At 52.4% G+C, this 19,917-nt stretch overlaps 1 protein-coding gene across 1 annotated transcript in view; it reads right to left on the bottom strand.

Moving 5' to 3' along the window:
* The window catches only part of LOC121468955 (uncharacterized), a 2,238,800-nt gene extending 2,219,220 nt beyond the window's left edge, over nucleotides 1–19,580 (bottom strand). Inside the window, 2 exon segments of the mRNA XM_072920965.1 lie at nucleotides 13,892–14,881; nucleotides 19,475–19,580. Coding sequence (XP_072777066.1) covers nucleotides 13,892–14,796 — 905 coding nt within the window. The 5' untranslated portion in view covers nucleotides 14,797–14,881; nucleotides 19,475–19,580.
* Nucleotides 19,581–19,917: the final 337 nt, after the last annotated feature.

Below are 19,917 nucleotides of genomic sequence, written 5' to 3'. Positions count from 1 at the left end.
GGACATAGAAGGGAATTTTCTCAGGCAGCCAGTCTCAAAGCAATCAGTGGTCAGGTTTGGATATTGGCACCGGGAGTGGCCACTGAAGGCATGGGCACGCCTCTGAGAACACAGGGTTCAAAGCATAAACTCCCAGCAGAACTGTCTCTTTGGAGAGTGCAGACTCTCCCCCCCCCAGCCCTTGGAGTTGGGGTCTGGGCTGAGATTTCAGCAGTCAGGGCAGTCCAAGACTTTTAACCCTTTCCTGGGAAATGAAAGCTTTGTGAAATATTACTCCTCCTCGACTTGAAAGAGAAAAGAGACAGTCTGGGACCTGAGATGTTAGGGAAAGAAGGTTGGGGGGGGAGATGATGGAGTGGCTTTTGGCTGGACTTTTCTTGTAAGCCATTGACTGAGCCAATTTCTCCTGCAACAGAGACTGCATCTTTAGGGGGATGCAATGGTGAGCCAAGAGACCTGCTTCAGCAAACTCCAGCACAGGAATGGAGTGAACAGAGGAAAGCTGAGGAGGGTGTGGTGATGCCCTCTGTCTTCAGGAAGAAGAAGATCTTTGTTCCTACCCTCATCCCCAGGGGAGGAGGAAAATGGGGGGGACTGTGGTCCCAAAATGAAAACTGAACTGTTGTTTCTTTTGTTCCTTGGCAAAGCATCCTTAAAGGAGCCCTATGAGCAGTCTGTCCATGCACGGCGGTGAGGGCACTGTGACATGGCAAGGAGAGTGTCACACTGGCACATTTTCTCTGGGCAGTGCCATGTGTGACATGGAAACACGAGAGGTGGCAATTGTGTTTCCTGGGGGTCTGTGCTGCAAGAGAGACTCCTCTCTCCCCTGATAGACTGAGTATTGATTATCTGAAAGGTGATGACCTGATTGAGGGTCCAAGTTGTGTCCCACTGTGATTTGCTGGAGTTTGGGTGCAGGGAGGAGGAATGTTTTGGAAGGTTTTAATTCTGGATGTAGTGTGTATCTTTTATTATAGTAGTAACTTAATAAAGTTCTTTCTCCTTTATTTATAAGCTTAGGCCTGCTCTGCTCTGTTCCTTATTGCATCTCACAGCACTTATTTGGGAAGCTGGATTTCCATGGGGACACAGGCATTGTGCCAGCATCAAAACATGACATGATGGTGCATGAAGGATCAGGATTTTCTGTGAAGGATTTGGTTTGGGTCCCTGCAGAAAGGAAAGATTTTGCAGAAAGCTCAGCAGCTCTCAGAGGATGAGCACCCACAGGCAGTGACCGGGGCTGCAGGAGTGGCAGAAGAAGGCCCTGCAGCACTTGGGCACAAAGGCACAGCAGCTGAAGGCAAGAAGGGATGAGCAAAAGGCCAAGCTGAAGGCAAAGGCCATGGCAGAGTTCCCACAGCCCCTGAGGGACCAACCCCAGGGCCCAAGGGGGCCCCAGCACCCAGGGGATGGCGTTGGCCACAAGCACCTGGCAGAGGCATTGCCCTCCTGGCCAGGGCAGAGCCCACCCAAACAGCCCCTGGGAAGGAGTCAGGGCTCCAGCTGCAGCCCACAAGGACACTGCAAGCACAGACAGCAGCACCCTCAGGAGGAGCGAGTCCACCCCTGCATGGACATGGATTGTCAGGGCTCTCTGAGCTCCCATCCCACCGGGGACCCACCACACTGCAGCCCTGGAGAACATCCAGGCTGGGTCTGCATCCAGAGGAGGCCTCTCCTGATGGACACAGGGGCCTCTCCATCCACTCTGAATCTTACACCTAAGGGGGGAACATTGTAAAGGAGTGTTTTCATTATTAAGGGAATAACTGGGAAAGCTGAGCTGGTGTCATTTGTTCAATTAGGAGCTGTGGGAGGTTAATTTGAACTAAACTAATTTTTTTCTCTTCCTACTGTGATTGTAATTATCTAGGAAGGAATTTGATGATGGCATTGTAATATTGTAAAAGGTGATACAGAGGCTATTGCTGCTGTACCTTTGTGTCAAATGTCTGGACTTTTTAACCCCACACAGCCTCCATGCTGTGGTATGGACAGGAGAAAGAGAGCAAAACCTGAGAAAATGAACAACCAAAAATATTGATGCCTCAGCTGTGGCTCTTCCAGACTCAGAAAAGAAATTGGAATTGTAGGGGAATGTTCAACAGGGCCATGCCAAAGGAATTCCTGGGCCAAAATGTTTCACCCAGTGGCCACAGTGGCCTCATTGCCTGCAGAATTGTGCAGCCACAGCTTGAAGGAGAACTGAGGCCCGAAACCTGATGACAACAGGATCTCCAACTGTTCCAGTCTGCCATCAAGTTCAAGTTTTGATAACCAAAAGAGCCTCGCAATGGATGAGCAGTGCTCGGTTATTACAGTGTGGAACTTGTTCAGTGGCACAGGAGGATTCAGAACTGAGGACAGGGGAAGGGTTTAACCCAGCCTCCTGTTTGAACAGCCCCCAGAGGGGCTGGGAAGAAACCCAGCACTGCATTCAAGTGACAGAGCTCCAGACCCAGCCTGGGGGAGATTCAGGAGACATTGCCTGGCCTGAGGCAGAAAATGTCTTTGTGGATGGCTCTTCAAGGGCAGCAGAAGGGAAAAGAGTTCCAAGACACGCTGTTATTGAGGAAAGGGAATCAGACAAAGCCCAGGTTACCCCCATGGTCAGCTCAACCGGCACAGCTGTGTGTGCTTGTAAGAGCCTGGCACTGAATGCCCTGAGCAGGAAGGCTTCAATATCTTCTGGTGACACCATCTCACCTAACAGGGGGGCAAAAGCAATTCTGATTGCTCAGCAACCACTGGATCACTTATTAAGGTATTTTTAAACGAAATCATTCCAATAAAAGGGATTGTGGAAGCCATAGACTCAGCAGAGCTCATTTTACAGGAAAGATCCTCCAGGGGGTTATGGCAGCTTTAGGAATACAATGGGACCTCCAGAACCCCTGGCACCCCCAGAGCTCAGGCTGGGTACAAAGAATGAAAGGGGAAAGAAAGAAACACCTTTGGAAGCTGGGGATAGAAACCAAGATGCCATGGGTACGGCTTTTGCCATTGGCTTGGGCAAGAAGAAGAGCCAGACCCAGGGCAGATATTCAATCATTTCCCCTTGCAATTGATCTCAGGAATTCCTTACCCTGGGAATTCTCCACCTAGTGCAGGGTGGAGATAAGGGATGCACATTTAAAGCAGTCTGTGGCCAGAATCCTGTCTCTGGTGCAATCTCTCCCCCAGGAAGCTGGGCTGGCACAGAGCCTGCCTTGGCACTTTGCTGTTGCCAACATCCCAGCAGGACATCGGCCCACACATCCTCTGCTGAAATCCTCGGCCTGGCCACCCTCCTTTGGCAGCTCCAGCCACCGGGGACAGCCCTTGCTGCCACTGCTGCAGCTTCAGCGCTCTCTGGGCCTGCCCTGCCACAGCTGCTGGGCAAGAGCACGGCACAATTCCACTCTGGCTCTCACTTACACTCACACACTGCCCTGCCTGCCATGGCATTGATGGAAAATACACCAGTTCATAGACTTTAACATTGTTAACCTTTCATTTCTCTACTCAGGCTTGCTTTGCCTTGGCCCTGGGGAAAGAAATGTTAAAGGTTTTGTTAAGGGATGTTACACAACTCAATGGAGATGAGTTTAACATCTCAACACACTGGGAATGGCCCAAAAGATACCCACAAAGATAATGCCCAGCAGCAAAACATGAACCCCAGCAGCAAACAGCAACCAACACCTACCCCAGACACTGCCAGGGCTGCAGACACCTGGTCTGCAAAAGGCTGAGAAGGAAATCCAGCACTTCCCACTTCATTAACAGCTGAAGCAAAGAAATCTGCACAACTTGAAACTACAGAACATTAAACCAGTGGATTTAGATTGCTTTAGACTGTATTAAATTAGGGAAAAATCGAGTAAAACCCATGTGTCATGGAACGATTTTCTCTGCACACCCGGGCTATGTGGGGATGGAATGATTTCTGTTGCACATCCTGGCCAGAATCAAGAAATGCCTGTACTCTAACACTAAACATATTGGTGGAGTTTTTCGTTTTCCTGTAGCTTCAGTGCAAAGTATATAGCATGAGAATATTTTTTAAAATAATCCTACTTCTATGTCGCTGGTTAGGTTTGGGTCAGGGATGTGAGAATGGGTTTTTACTCTGAGAAGAACGAGAAAAAAATTAATGGCCTTGGATCTTTTTTGTGTGTTTTTGTTTTGCTTTTAGCGATGCAAAAATTTTGGTCAGGGTTTTTTGACATTCACCTTTAGGCTGCATTTTGCAAAACGAGAAGAGATTTAAAGGTGCCCTTTTAACTCATAAATATTAAACAGAGGATTTGAAGGGGAAAAAAAAAGCAGCAGGTTTTAGGGGGGCACATTTGAGGCTGCTGAAGGCTGCTCTGGAAGAGAAGCTGCATTCCAGGCACTCGAGGAGGAGCTTTAGAAATGCAAATTAACACTGATGGGGCAGAGTGGGGACAATGTACCTGGCTCTTCTTGCCTGGGGCAGGAATTGGCTGATTCCCTCTGCCCCTCACCCCAAGCTCTGCCTGCTTGCACAGATGGAATCTGCACGGCTGAAGGCAGAGCCCATGGTGAGGATCTGACTCTGAAACAGAAATGGGTGAGGCTGCAAAGGGAAACAGCAAATGGAGAATGTTGTGAAAACTTCACTAAAATAAGGGGGGGGTAATCCCTCTGCCCACTCCAACATCTGCTGCCACTGTCTGTGCTGTACAGGGTGTATCAGAGCACTGGGGCTTTTGCTAGATCAAGTCCAGGGAAATTAGTTGGAATTCAAGTATTTGATGATGTATTTAGAAAAATGCAGTCATTGATGCAGCCCCAGCTTGAGGGAGCACCCAGAAATGGGGAAAAGATGAAGGGCCACCAGAACAAACCCTACAACACCATGGACCAGCCCCTGGGAACCCAAACCAATTCATACCAGGAAGCAGAGAACCCATTTATCATTTCAATGGCATCATTAGATTAAAAGCTGTCCTCGGAATAAGAACCAACCAGACAGCTTCAGCTCCTGACCTTCCTGCCGACCAAGCCACTGAAAGAGGAACACAACATTTCACCAGGGGATGAGATCAGATTATCTGTGAACAGAAAAAAACAGGAGTTTGTGGAAAACCAAATGGTTCAAACTGCTGTTGGCAAAGAGACGACAAAGGAAAAGTGCTGAGAAAGATAACAAAGGAAATAGGAGAGCAGTTTATGTATTGGTCCAAACACGGAAAGGATAGGAATGGGACACGCTTTCATGGCTCCCCACCACACCAGGGGTTAAACGAATGCTGCTTCTCCTCTTCTGTGCTGCAGCAACTCTCATCTTTTTACCATGCTCCACACCTTGGCAGTGCAGCTCATCCAGCAGCTGAGCCAGGGGATGCAGGTGGCAGCCAGGCCTCCTGATCCACAAACGGCTACAAAAGGACAGGGAATGAGGGCACCGAGAATAATCCCAAAACCAAAGAGGACCCGGGAAGAACAAAACAGAGTCAAGGAGTGAATCTGCCTGGAGAGAGAGCCAGGCACTTGTAGATAAGGAAGTAACGGGAGAAACCCTCAGTTCCAATAAATGTCAAAAATTGTCCCACACAGCTACTCAAAGTCCCGCTAAATTCCCGAACTTCGAGGAGAAGAACAAAGGCTTAACAGAGCCATGAATATCGGCTGGTATACAAAAGGAGGGTGCATATTAACGAGGACAGGCAGCAGGCGCATCGGGAAGTCTGAACCTTCCAAGGACCTCAGCCCGTCGGCAAAGGGAGATGCGGCCAGGAAAATGAGGATAAAAAGGAGGCTGCGGACTACAACCATGGCAGAGAGCGCACGGCAAATGCCCCACGGCCTCTCCCCCTGCTCGGCAATAAAGTCACTTTTACAGGACTCCTCGCTCTCCTCCGGCCACAGAAACCTCCGGCGACGGGAATTTCCCCGCACGCTCCCGGCCGCGGGGCAGCCCCCTCGGTCCTACCCACAGCAGCCGGGCCGAGCCAGCGCTGCTCCGGCAGCGGCTCCTGCCCAGGCCCCGGCGGGAAGGAGACCGCGGGCAGCCGCTCCCGCCGCGCCCTCAGCCCGGGGCCAGCACGGGCCGGACACGGCACCACCGACCCGCCGCAGCCCCCTGCCGCCCCCTCCGCCCGCAGCCAGCCCCGAGCCCCCGCAGAACCCAGCGCGGCTCCCACCTGCGCCGGGGCCGCCTCCGAGCTCCGCCGACGCCGCCTCACCGCGCTCCGGCCGCTGCCGCCGCTCCCGGGCCCGCACAGACGCTCCCGGCGCCAATGGCGCCGCTGCCCGCCCACGGCCGCCCTCAGCCCGCCGCCGGGGCCGTGCTGCGCCCCGCTCCCACCAATCAGCGCGCCGCAACCGCGACTGACGGCACCAGCGGCCAATGGCAGCGAGCTGGGGGCGGGCTCTGCGCACGGCCCAGACTCGCCCCGCGCTCTCAGGGCCCCCCGCGCTGCGTGAGGGCAAAGCCGGAGATGAGCAACAGCCCCGGGACGGGCCCGGGCCCGAGGCGGGATTGAGCTGCCCACACAAACAAACTTCTCCGCACCTCCCGCCACGGCTTTCCCGGCCCTGCGCCTTCCGTGCCTCCGGCTCTGCGGGAAGCCCGGGAGCCTCCCTTCTCCTGCCCCTCATTAGTGCATCGGTGCTTCGCTTTGATTTCCCCCAAAAAGGGAAACCTGCCCAAAGCCCTGTGGGTGAGCGGGGGAGGGGAGAGATTTCTGGCAGAAAACTCCAAAGACTCAGAGCAGGATAAGGAGAAGTCAGTGCAGAGCCTTAAATGCAGCTTTCCCCACGCCTCCCTGCTCCCAGCTGCACCTCCTCCCCCGGCAGGGCAGGAGACAGGGAATGGGGCCGTGCTCAGCTCATCCCCCGCGGCTTCTCCCTCTGCTCAGGGACAGGAGTCGTTCCCTGCTGCACCCTGCGCTCTCTCCCAGCCGAGACTTCTCCAGGAACTTCTCCGAGCCGAGTCCATCCCCTGGGGCACAGCCCCCTCCAAGTGCTGCAGCGTGGGTCACTGTGCCACGGGCTCGGTCCTGCCAGGCCAGGCTGCTCCAGCGGGGCCCCTCTGCCCACGGGGTCACAGCCTCCTCTCAGGCATCCCCGAGCTCCAGCCTGGCTCCTCCAGGGGCTGCAGGGGGATCTCTGCATCCCCACGGACCTGCAGGGGGATCTCTGCATCCCCACGGACCTGCAGGGGGATCTCTGCATCCTCATGGACCTGCAGGGGCATCTCTGCATCCGCATGGACCTGCAGGGGGATCTCTGCATCCCCACGGACCCGCAGGGGAATCTCTGCAGCCCCATTGTAATATATGTTATGGAATAATTCGTGCTTATGTAAAATATACATCAAGTCAGTTGTGCTTGTACAAAAAGATTCTTAAAGTTTTAAAAGACCAGAAGCAGCAGCCGGGGCTGCAGAAACCACAGATGACAGAGAAAGAAAGACCTCATTTACAAATGAAAAAACGTGGCTCATTGCAGAGATGGGCTCTTTCCGGGGACAATCCAGGAGGCACCCAATGTGATTAGTAAGGGTAGTCAGAAGCTCAACCCGGACTGAATCACGGGAATTCTATCCCTTCCCCCTCCCTCTTCAAAGGGGGAAATCAGAAAAATACTCGGATTATTGGGATATTGTAGATTGTAGATTGAAGGATGCACACAGGCAGTAAAATTTTTTGTGAATAAACTGACAGAGGAGATGATATAAAATGGAGCAAAGAAGATGGTGAAAAACTAAGAAAACTGAAGTTAAAACTAGCCCCAATATCACCTTTAAGCTTACCTTCACTAGCAAAACCCTTTCATCTGTACAGAAATGAAGAAAAGGGGGTAGCTCATAGGGTTTTGTTTCAGGAGTGGGGAGGAGTAAAGAGACCCGTAGCTTATTTATCAAAGATGTTGGATCCAGTAAATCAAAGCTGGCCAGTGTGTGTTCAAGCTATAGCAGCTACTGCAATCCTGGTTGAGAAAAGTCATAAACTGACTTTTGGAGGTAAATCAATTGTGTGCACACCTCGTGCAGTATGAAATTTCTTCCGATTTGCATTGTGATTTTTATCTTGAAATACATAACTTACTGTACTCTAGGATTGAGAAACTAGTTTACAGCTGTGACATAGCAAAACCTGCCATTAATTTATTTTGAGTTGATGCAGGCTGTTCACTCAAGTGGTTCTCAGTGTGTAAAGTTAAACTAAAGGTAACAGCAGCTGCTTGGTAGGTCAATGAGAAACATTTTTTCTTCCAGCCAGTCCTTTTTCATGTACCCAAATGTGTTTTGCTTTCTTAGTTTTTTTGGTTTGTTTGTTTGTTATTTTTTCTGGAAGTGCTAACTACTTGCAGTGTACCTGGAACAGCAGCTAGAGTTGTTCACGCATGAGATTTCTGAAAAATAGGGCTCATTTTTTCCCCAGACTTGGAGGTGGCTTCATATAGAAAAGGGAACCTACAAAGCGAGGTGAAGAAAAGGTTTCAGTATCTTCTAATGTAAGCTGTTAATTTTTTTGCTTTCGGCATCACTGTGGGTGTGTGACACATACACATTAAAAAGACGGTGGGGGGATCTCTGCTTGCTGTAGGTTTATTTCTTGAATGAGTTAGAGAGCTGTGAGGAAGTTTTGGGCTCCCTGTGTGGATTACCCAGGCCTGCAGGGAGGGCTTGGCCATGATTCCCTCTGTGCTGCAGGCAGCCCTGCAGCGTGGCAGCAGTGGCTTGCCTCTGGTGAGTTTGCAGGCAGGGTGCTCCAGCACTGCAGTGCTCAGGGGCAGTTTCCTATTATGACATTAAGGTTTGAACTCAGGAGTGCCTCTTCCCACCCAGTTATTGTTTGTACCACAGGAGCCTCTTTGGGCAGTGTTTCCTGGCAGTCAAAAAGAGAGTACTGCAGAGAAAAATTCCTCACTTGCTGTCCTCCCCCTGCCCTCAACTCTATTCATATTTTGTCCATTCCCTCTTCAAAATACAGATTTGTACAACTCATGCTCTGTGTCCTCAGATGCCCTTCCCAAATCAATCCTTGGCTTCCTTGCAAATTGCATTGCACTAACTAGCATTGCCTTAAATTTGTTTTGGTGCAGGCAGGGTCACTTTGGAAGTAAGTTGTTGTTTACTTTGTTCCTTCAACCTTTTCAAGCTTGTGAATGGAAAAATTGTGATAGCAAACCAAGTCTTTAGTTTTGCACTGTCAGCTGTGAGTGGCTGGTAGCCTTGGTGGAGGGTGCCATGATCTACACTCCTGCTGAACACGCATAACAAAAGTAATTTACTTTGTAAGGAAGTTGAAAAAGGGGGGAGAGGTGATTGGCAGACTCACCTCTCCAGGATGTAGAATTAATGTTAGAAAGTGGACTGATATTGGAATGTGGCTGCTGAAATGTGAAGAGAGAAAAAGAAAGAGAAAGAGAGAGAAAGGGAGAGAGAGAGAGAAAGAGAGCGAAGGGGAGAGTGAAATACATCCCCAAGGTCCCCTCAGCCACAGCTATCTGTAAGTTCTCCCCCATTCCTGCTAGGCAGAGTGACAACAAGGAGGGGGGGAAGTGGGGAAGGACAGAGTTAAACCCAAGGCTGTGAGCAGGACCACCAGTAGAGATAAGATCAAGGCAGAGATTGTGACTCTCACAAAGTGGTTTATTGTCTTAAGCAAGATTTCTTTTTTTCTTTCTGATTGCTGTTATTAAGAAGAGAAGGCTTTTGTTCTGAAGACTAAAAGTCTGTAAGACTAAAACAGTTAAATGTTACCCAAAAAGTAAAAGGCAAGAGATGTGATACATCTCATGTTAAAATTGGCCTGGTCTTTTTAATTTAACTAATTATAGCTCACAGGAAGAAGAATTGGTCTCTGCAGATATTAACACAGCTGGATACAAGAAGAAGAAGTGGCTGTAGAAAAAGAGTTTAGTTAAACTCAGAAAATTTTAAAGAAAACTAATAGTAAAAGTTAATGCAGTATTGTTTTTCTTTTAACACTGTGCTATTAAGAAATCCTTTCCAGGTACCACTGAAGCAGCAATCCAAACCACGGAAAGAGGGTGAATTCATGCCAGCAAAACCAAAGGACTTGTGAAGAAACTTGAGGAATGGACTATCACATCTAAACCAGGTGATACCAAATTGACTTCCAACCAGGACTTGGTGGTAATGGTTTGGGAAGACCCAAATGATCCAAGGCAGGTACAAAGAATAACACCTCACTGAGAAATAAGGCAAAGCTTGCATCACTGGTTCTAAGCCCGGCCTGAATAAACCCTGAGACGCCTCTGATACCTCCTTGGCAGAGGAACACTGCCACTTCAAACAGGAGGATCAGGAGTGTTTCAGTCAAAGAGATCTTATAGTCTGGCCTCAGCCTGTGACTTGTACAGGGAAGAAGTGAAATTGCCATCAGTACTGTACTGTATACTTTATTTGATTCATCCTCATATTGGACATGGCAGCTGGGTTATAAGTGAATGTTTAAATTATGAGAATAATTGGCATTGTAGTTCACAAAATCTATGTTCTCGTTGCAGGATGTATTGAGTACTGAATCAATCCCCTATACAGAAAGAACTCAAAAACTGAAGTAATAACTTTGTTTTGTGGATGGGAATTATTAGTGTCTGTGGACTGAGAGATACTTGAGGAACAGTGGGAGACCACAGTTAAGGAGTGTCGAAAAGGACTTGCCTAAAAAAATGAGTAAAAAGGAGTGACAAGGGAAACAGAGGGCAAGCCTGGACTGAGCACTGTACTCACCACCGAGAAGATCACACGTACCTGCTGTGGGAAGCAACCCCACAGGCAGGGGAGGTGGGGTATAAGCCATGCCAGACCTCTGCCATTCCTGTTTCTGTCTCTCATTTGTTGTCTTTTCCCTTCTGAGATACCAGCAAGATCATGTCCCAAATGCTACAGAAAGTATTACACGGAAAGGAACCAAAGTTCCTTTTTGTTACACACACCCATGTCAACAGCCACAGACCCACCCAAACTGAGTACCTGCAGGCAAAATGGGGAAAATATTGGATTACAAGGAACTTAGGGAAAAGTAGTAATATTTGGGGCATGGAATGTCCAAAAGGAGAGAGATGGATTTGTTTTACATTTGATCTTAGAGATATAGTCCAAGATTCGGTAAAAAGGCAATTAATAAACAAAAAGGTGAAACCAGCACAGCAATCCAGCTCTGTATTAACCCCAAATTATATACTGCATCGTATTATAGGACTCCAAGCAGTTATAGAGGAGATAACAAACAAAGCTGCTCAGGCACTGGAATTAATATTGAGTCAGCAAAGCCAAACTATAACTGCAGTGTATTAAAATAGGTTGGCTTTACGCTATTTATTGGCTAAAGAATGGGGTGTACAGATTGTTGAAAATAGATGGCAATGAGGGCATCATCCTGGAAATAACAGAGGATATCAGAAAAAACTTATGACCCTGGTATCAGTCCAAAAACAACCAAAGGGAAAATAATGTTAAAAACTAACAGGTGGGGTAATGTATTGAGAATGGGATGGTGGAAGAAATTAGGATTCTTCCTTTTATGTGTTACAAGTGTTTTGATATTTCTTCTTTGTTTAATCCCATGTTTTATTTGATTTCCAACAGAGTCCAAAGAATGCAAGAGGATAAGAAATATTGCTCAAGCCAAATGATTTATAAAGAAAAGGAGGAGAGATTGTGACAAATGCATATTTATAATTGGCTTTTCGCAAGTGTTACAATGAATATTATATGTGTCATGTTAGAAAGTTTATGCTGTTCCATAGGATCTCAATTCCATATAATCCCAGTCCAGTTTGTCCCAGTCCATAGGATCCCAGTTCCATATTTGATCCCAATCTCTATTTGATCCCCGTCCCTATTTGATCCCATTCCATACTTGATCCCAGTCCCTAGTTGATCCCAGTCCATATTTGATCCCAGTCCCTGGTTGATCCCAGTCCCTAGTTGATCCCAGTCCATACTGTGAGGACGCTGGACTCCAGGACGCTTTGGGTGGATGGAGACGAGAGATCTCTGAAGGCTGCCCTTAGAATATCTGGTTTATTAGAGAGGGTGAAAGGCCCTGCTTGGAGTCACCAGACCTGACCCGTGGCAGGCCCGAGGGCATGGGGGAAGGGAGAGGCAAGGGGTAGAGGGAGATAAGAGAGGATCCCAAGAGGATGTTCCAGGAGAGGGGCAGTTCCAAGAGAAGGGAAGTTCCAAGAGAGCGTCTGGCTCCTCAGGGACTCCTTGTCAGGGGCTTCAAGGTGGGCTGGAACAAGACTTGGGCCAATGGGGTCACAGACTCCTGATGCTTCAGGGGAGGGTTACAGGTGTGGGATGAACCATACATTGGGGTGAGATCCAACAGTCCATTTGACCCTTGGACCTACCTGTAGGTAAGGGCATTGTTCAACCAGAAGGGGGGATTGTCTTCGTCCCGGCTGTGCTATTGTGTTCTACTTGTGCAGTGACTACGGTTTGGTATGTCACAACTTGTTACCATCTCAGTCTCTGTATTTTCTAAACCTTTTGCCAGGCAGTCATATTTATAAGGCTTTCCTATTTGAGCTTCCCCAAGACATATGATCCCAGTCCATAGGATCCCAGTCCATATCTGATCCCAGTCCCAATTTTACCCCAGTCTATATTTGATCCCAGTCCATAAGATCCCAATCCACATCTGATCCCAGTCTCTATTTGAACACAGTCCGTAGTTGATCCAAGTCTCCAGTTGATCCAAGTCCATATGATCTCAGTCCCAATTTGATCCCAGTCTGTAGGATCCCAGTCCCTATTTTATCCGAGTCCCTTGTTGATACCAGTCCATAGGATCCCAGTCCATAATTGATCCTTGTCCGTATTTGATCCCAGTTCAGTTCATTCCAGTCTGTAGGGCCCCAGTCCCTAATTGATCCCAGTCCTTAGCTGATCCTAGACCACAGTATCTCGGTGCATATTTGATCCCAATCTCTGGTTGATCCCAGTCTATATGGCCCTGCACACATTCCAGAGGTCTGGAATTTCAGCTCCCAGCCAGGAAAAGACATTCCCTTTGCCCTCGAAGGCAAAGCTCTTGAGAAGGGGCTGAAAGCCAAGTGGAGCAAAATCCTAAGGAGACATTTCACTGCTGGCCTCCATAACCTCAGCTCCTGAACTAAGAAATAAAATAATAATTGGGAAATAAAATAATTTAAAAATCAGGGGTGGGTCATTGGGGGCAGAGGGGGCAATTAAATTAGAGGAGGATTCAATTAAATCAGGGAAGGATCTTTGGTGGTCCCTGAGGAAATTAAATTGGGGGAGGGTCTTTGGAGGTCCCCTGGCTCAAGGGAGACATGGAGAGAGAAACAGAGCAGGCAAAGAGAGGTGGGAGGGAAAGGAGGACACAAACACAATCAGCTGAGAAGGTGGTGCCCTGAAAACAGAACTGCCACGGACTGGAGATGAACAGCAAAGAAATCACTAAGTCTGAAAGTTTTATTTGCTATCAAATACATCCCAGCCACCCAGCCCCACACAATCCCCATCTCACCGCTCCAAACTGGGATCCCACTTCTCCCAATCTCCTCCCAAACCCATCTCACCCTGGCAGCTGTGGATTCGAGTGAGTTTGGTGTGGGATTGCTTTTTTTTGAGGTGGGAACAAACAATTTGAAGAGGGATTGAGCCTCTGTGGTTAAAATTCAGTTGTTTTCAGTGGTATGTGAGTGGTTTTGAGGTGAAAGATCAATCCCTCTTGGCTTTTGGAGTGCAGAGAGATTGAGAAGAGAAAAAAATGAAGGTCAACACAAAAGGAGAAGCAGCCAGGTGTGTTCCCAACATGGATGATAGGGAATGTGGGTCACCAGGGCTGTGCCCAATGTGGGTTCTCCAGTGGGGGATGGAGTTTAGCTCTTCTCGCACTCGGGGCACTCGCAGGGCTTCCCTTACCGGTGCCTCCGTTGGTGTTGGGTCAAGTTAGAGCTCTGTGAGAATCTCTTCCCACACCGGGGACACTCGTAGGGCCTCTCCCCAGTGTGGATGCGCCGGTGCCTGAGGAGGTGGGAGTTCTGCCTGAATCCCTTCCCACAGTCGGGGCAGTGGAAGGGCCTCTCCTCTGTGTGACTCTGATAGTGCCGGAGGAGATGGGAGCTGGTCTGAAACCTCTTCCCACACTTGGAACACTCGTAGGGCCTCTCCCCAGTGTGGGTCCTCTGGTGCATGATCAAGCTGGAGCTCCGGCTGAAGCTCTTCCCACAATCGTCACACTCGTAGGGCCTCTCCCCAGTGTGGATGCGCCGGTGCATGGTGAGGTGGGAGTTCATCCTGAATCCCTTCCCGCAGTCGGGGCAGCAGAAGGGCCTCTCCTCCATGTGAACCCGATAGTGCCGGAGGAGACAGGAGCTGGTCTGAAACCTTTTCCCACACTTGGAACACTCGTAGGGCCTCTCTCCAGTGTGGATCTTCTGGTGCCTGATCAGGTCAGAGCTCCACCTGAAGCTCTTCCCACACTCCCCACACTCGTAGGGTTTCTCCCCAGTGTGGATCCTCTGGTGCACGATCAGCTCGGATCTCCACCTGAAGCCCTTCCCACACTCCGAGCACTTGTGGGGCTTCTCCCCATCATGGAGCTGCTCAGGGACCCCCAGCTCCGAGCTCTGGCTCAATCTCCGGCCGCCTCCCCGGCCCAGGGTGGGTCTTTCCCCCTCAGATCCCCGTGATCTGCGTTTGCAGCCCCTCCTCGTGCGGGATCTCCGGGGCTTTTCCTCCCCGTCGGGTTCCTGCGCCCTGGAGCCGCTCAAAACGGCCTCTTCCACCAGGTTCTGCCGCGGGGATTTGTCCTCCCTGCTCTCCATCCTCAGCTCCTGCTCTGGGGGAGGAAGGACAAGGAGAGGCTCTTCCTCTTCCTCGCAGCCTCCCAGGGGCTGGGAATGGGAAATCCTGGTTTGGGGAAAACAAGGGATCAGCACGTTGAGTTTGAAGCTCCCTCTGTCCCAGTCCATCTCTACAAGACCCTGGCCACCTGGGCTCCATAAAAACCTCCCAAACACCGAGATCCAGCCCTGAAAAAGCCTCCCAGGAGTTCCCCGTCCCTGCTGCCTCCCCTTTGCTGTTCAGGGCTCCCCCCTGTCCCAGCTGCTGGGATCACGCTTGGATTGGGGGTCCCCCTTCTCCTCGCTGCCCGCCCTCCCCAGGCTGCCGGGAGTCCCAGCAATCCCAAAAGCTCCCCCCTCTTGGCTCTCCCCATTCAGGGGTGCCGGGGCTGTTTGGGCTCCCGGGCTCCCTTCTCCCCCTCTTCCCTGCTCTGGGCTGCAGGGGCTCCAAGGAGTCCCCCCAAGGGGCCTTTTCCGCTCTGCTTTGCAGTTCTTCCTTCTCCAAACATCTCCCCAGAAAACCCAACCCAGGCACCCCCCAGGAGACCTGGCCCGAGCTCCCCCTCCCCGCTCACCTGCGGGATGGGGGGCGATGATCCCACAGGTGGGGGCTGTGAATTCAGGCAGGGCTGACCGTGCGCTTCTCTCTGCTCTGCTCCATCCGCCTTTCAACCTCCTCTTCCTCTTCCTGCCGCCCCTCCTCTTCCATCCCCCCTCCTCCTCCTCCTGCCCCTCGCTATCGCCACCTCCTTCTCCTCTTCCATCCCTCCCCTTCCATACCCCCTCCTCCTCCCCCTCCCCATCCCCACCTCCCGCTCCTCCTTCATCCCTGCCCTTCCCTCCCTCCTCCTCCTCCCCCAGCAGCAGCGACACCCTCGGTTCCCGTTCCCGCAGCCCCGGCAGCCCGCGGCAGGAGCGGGGATGGAGCCGGGACAGGTCGGGATGGGCAGCACGGGGCTCTCGGCTGCTCCCAGCCGCTGTTGCAGGGGGGAACCCGGCCCGGGCCAAAGGAGAGGAAAACTGGGGAAACTGGGGGCTGCACATCCAAACTGGGGCTGCCTGGGGACCCTGCCTGGGCACTGCCGGCCCTTGGGGCTCCTCTCAGGAGATCAGGATGGGGGAACGCAGAGAGGGCTCGGGGATGCCAGGAGTGGCAGCACTGGGAAGGACTGGTTTGTACTGGGATTGTACTGGAATCATACTGGGAGCAGCTGGGCCCATGCCAGGGCAGACTGCAGTCACCCCGAGGGAGACTGGGATCGTACTGGGATCATACTGACACAGAGTAGGAGCCTATGGGGGCCAACTGAGACCATGCTGGGGGCAAATGGGATATACTGGGAGTGACTGGGAGCAGCTGTGAGCAACTGAGATCATGCTAGGAGCAACTGGGAGGAACTGGGAGTCACTGGGTGCCTGCTGGGGATGACTGGAAACGACTGGGCTTATACTGGGATCATGCTGGAGGTGACTGGGATCATACTGGCAGTGAGTGCCACGACACTGAGGCTGACTGGGAGCGGTTGTGAGCAAATGGGATCACGCTGGAAGGAACTGGGAGTGAGTGGGAATATGCTGGAAGGAACGGGGGGACACTGTGAGAGACTGGGAGGGACAGTGAGGGTGAAAGGGGCAACTGGAACCGTGTGGAGCACAACTGGTTCGTATTGGCACTGACTGGGAGCACACTGGCATCATCTCTGGATCATACTGGGAGGGACTGGACTAATACTGGGAGTGTCTGAGAGTGACTGGGAACACACCATGCACAGCATCCCTGTACTGGGGGTGACTGGGAGCAACTTGGAGCACTCTGGGAGCAAATGGCATCATACTGGGATTGACTGGGTTGATGTAGCTGGAGGCAACTGGGACCATACTGCGAGTGATTGGAAGTTACTGGGATTATACTGGGACCATACTGGGAGTGCTGGCATGTGACAAGGATCATACTGGAGGTTACTGGGCTCATACTGGTGATGAAAGGGAGCAACTGGGATCCCACTTTGGGCTACTGGGAGCAACTGAGAAAAACTGGGAGCAACTGGGATCATGCTGCAAGCAAACTGGAGGAATTGGGAATGACTGGATGCAGGCTGGAGACAACTGGGACATACTGGGCATGACTGAGATCATACTGGGATAACAAGCACCTTACTGGGATCACTGGGAGTGTCTGGGAATGACCACAGAGATGCTGAAGGCAACTGGGATTTACTGGGGATGTCTGTAACCTTACTGGGGTGACTGGGAACACACTGGGAACAACGGGGACCATGCTGGGGAGAACTGAGAGCGAGTGGAAGTGAGTGGGTCTACACCGGGGACAACTGGGCATGACTGGGACCATGCTGGGAGCAACTGGGATCATATGGGGAGTGATGGGGTTGATACAAGGGACAACTGGGGGCAACTGGGATACACTGGAAGAGACTGAAACCACAGTGGGGGTAAATGGGAACAACTGGAACCACAGTGGATGATAATGGGAGCAGCTGTGCCCATGCTGGATTCATACTGGGATCCTACTGGAACTGGCTGGCATCATACTGGGAATGACTGGAAGTGTGCTGGCTGGGACTGGAACCATGCTGGAGGTGACTGGGAGCAACTGGGCCCACACTGGGAGTGACAGGGAGTCATTCTGGGCAGGGCTGGAATCATACTGGGAGTGACTGGAACCATACTGGGGGGGACTGGGTGCAGCTGGGATCATCCTGGGAGCCACTGGGATTCCAGCAGGTGTGAATGGATCCTGGCTGGGGGTCACTGGGAGCTACTGGGCCCATGTTGGGAGGAAAATCTGGACACATTGGAAGCAACTGGGATCAACTGGAAGGTACTGGAACCGTGCTGAGGGGACTGAGACCACAAATGGGGAAACTGGGTTCATACTGGGAGCGACTGGGACCACACTTTGGGCAACTGCCAGAAACTGGGATCATGCTGGAGGCAACTGGGAGTAACTGGGAAAGACTGTGATCATTCTGAGGTCATCAAAACCTTACTGGGCCAACTGGAATATACTAGGAGTGTCTGTGACCATACTGGGGGGACTGGAACCACACTGGGAACAGCTGGGACCATGCTGGGGATAGCTGAGAGTGAGTGGGACCATGCTGAGTGGGACTGGGACTATTCTAGGGACACCTGGGATCATACTGGGAGGAACTGGGAACAACTGCAACTATTCTGGCAGCAACTGGGATCATACTGGGATCACAGTGGGAGCAGCCGGGTCCATGCTGGGTGAGACTGGGAGGAGCCAGGTCCATGGAGGGTGACAGGAATCATACTGGGATTGACTGGGAGTGGCTGTGAACAACTGGAATCATGCTGAAAGTAACTGGGAGGAAGTGGGAGGGAGTGGGAGTATGCTGGGAGAGACTGGGATATACTGGGAGAGACTGGGAGTCATAGGGATCATACTGGTGGTTACTGGGGTCATGTTGGCATTGACAGGGAGCAACTGGGATAACACTGGGGGGCACTGGCATCATACTGGGAGTGACTGGGATCATACTGGGATTACAGTGGGTGCCAAGGGACCCTGACTGGGGGTTACTGGGAGCTGCCAGGCCCATGCTGGGAGCCAAATGCACACACCCTGAGAGCAACTGGGAGCAACTGGGAATGACAGGAGTCATGCAGGTGACAACTGGGATGTACTGGCAGTGACTGGGATAAAACTGGGGGCAGCTGAACCATGCTGAGGTAACTGGGAGTGCCTGGCAAAGACTCTGGGAATGTTCCAGGCAACTGGGATGTACTGGGAGTACCTAAGAACATGCAGGTGGTGACTGGGACCACACTGGGAGCCACTGGGAATGTGCTGGGGGCCACTGGGACCATGCTGGGGGCAAGTGTGAGTGACTGGGGCCCTGCTGGGGCAGACTGGGATCATACTGGACTCATATTGGGATCATACTGGGAGTGACTGGGACTATACTAGGAGCAACTGGGAGAAGTGGGAACACACCGGAGAAAAGTGGGAGCAACTGGGACTTGCTGAGGGCAAATAGCGTCACAATGGGGAATGACTGAGAATGACTGGGCTCATACTGGGAGAAACAGGGATCCTGCAGGGAGTGAGGGGAAGTGAGCAGGGTGATACTGGGACTGACTGGGCTCATCCTGGGAGTGCCCAGGAAACTGGAAGCACACAGGGGTAGGAACTGGGCACCTGCTGGGAGCAGCCCCTGGCGGCCCCGGTACCCCCGAACCCCTTTCCCGGCCATGCCGCCCCTCCAGCCCCAGCACCCCCCATTGCCGGGTGCCGGCACTGCCAGGGGTCCCCCCTCTCGGGGTCCCCGCTGGGGCTCCTGGGGCTCTCCTCTCTCTGCGCTCCCGCCCAGGGAAGCCGCGGCTCTCCCGGGGCTCCCCAAATCCGGGGTCCCCACGCGGCCCCGGCAGAGCTCGGAGGGCCCGGCCGTGAAGCCCAACCCGCACCGCGGGGGGACCCGCATCCCCCCGGCCCCGCCGGGGCTCTGCCGCCACCCGCACCGGGACCCCCCAAAAACACCTCCCGGGGACCCCCGATGTCCCCCCGAGGGCAGCTGCGGCTCGGCCTTGGAGCCCCGCCAGCTCCAAACATCCCCCCAAAAACCCCAAACCCAGGGAGCCCCGGGATATTTGGGGCCAGCTCCCCCTCCCCGGGCACCTGCGGGATGGGGGCGACGCTCCCGGGGTGCTGCGAGTTCAGACAGAGCCGGAGCCCCGCGGTTCATCCTCCCCGCTCCTCCTGCTGCTCCCGCTGCCGCTCCGCCTCTTCCTCCCTCCTCCTCCTCCTCCCCGCAGCCGCGGGAGGGGCGGGGATGGAGCCGGGACAGGTCGGAACGCAGAGAGGGGTGGGGGGATGCCAGGAGTGACTGGGCTGTACTGGGATCATACTGGGAGCAGCTCCTGGGTGACTGATCCTACTGGGATCATACTGGGATCATACTGGGAGTGAGGAGGAGCAGCGCGGTGGCTCCAGCGCTGGGGCTGGGGGCGCTCCTGGCGGGAGAGGGGGGAGTGGGACCCCGGCACCGGGACCCTGAATCACCATTGCCGGCACCGGGACCCCCCCTGCTCCCCTTATCCTGCACAGGGACCCCCCTGAAT

This window comes from Taeniopygia guttata, chromosome 34 (assembly GCF_048771995.1).
Source record: "Taeniopygia guttata chromosome 34, bTaeGut7.mat, whole genome shotgun sequence".
Taxonomy (NCBI): Eukaryota; Metazoa; Chordata; class Aves; order Passeriformes; family Estrildidae; genus Taeniopygia; species Taeniopygia guttata.
This window is presented reverse-complemented; position numbering and strand designations above follow the sequence as displayed.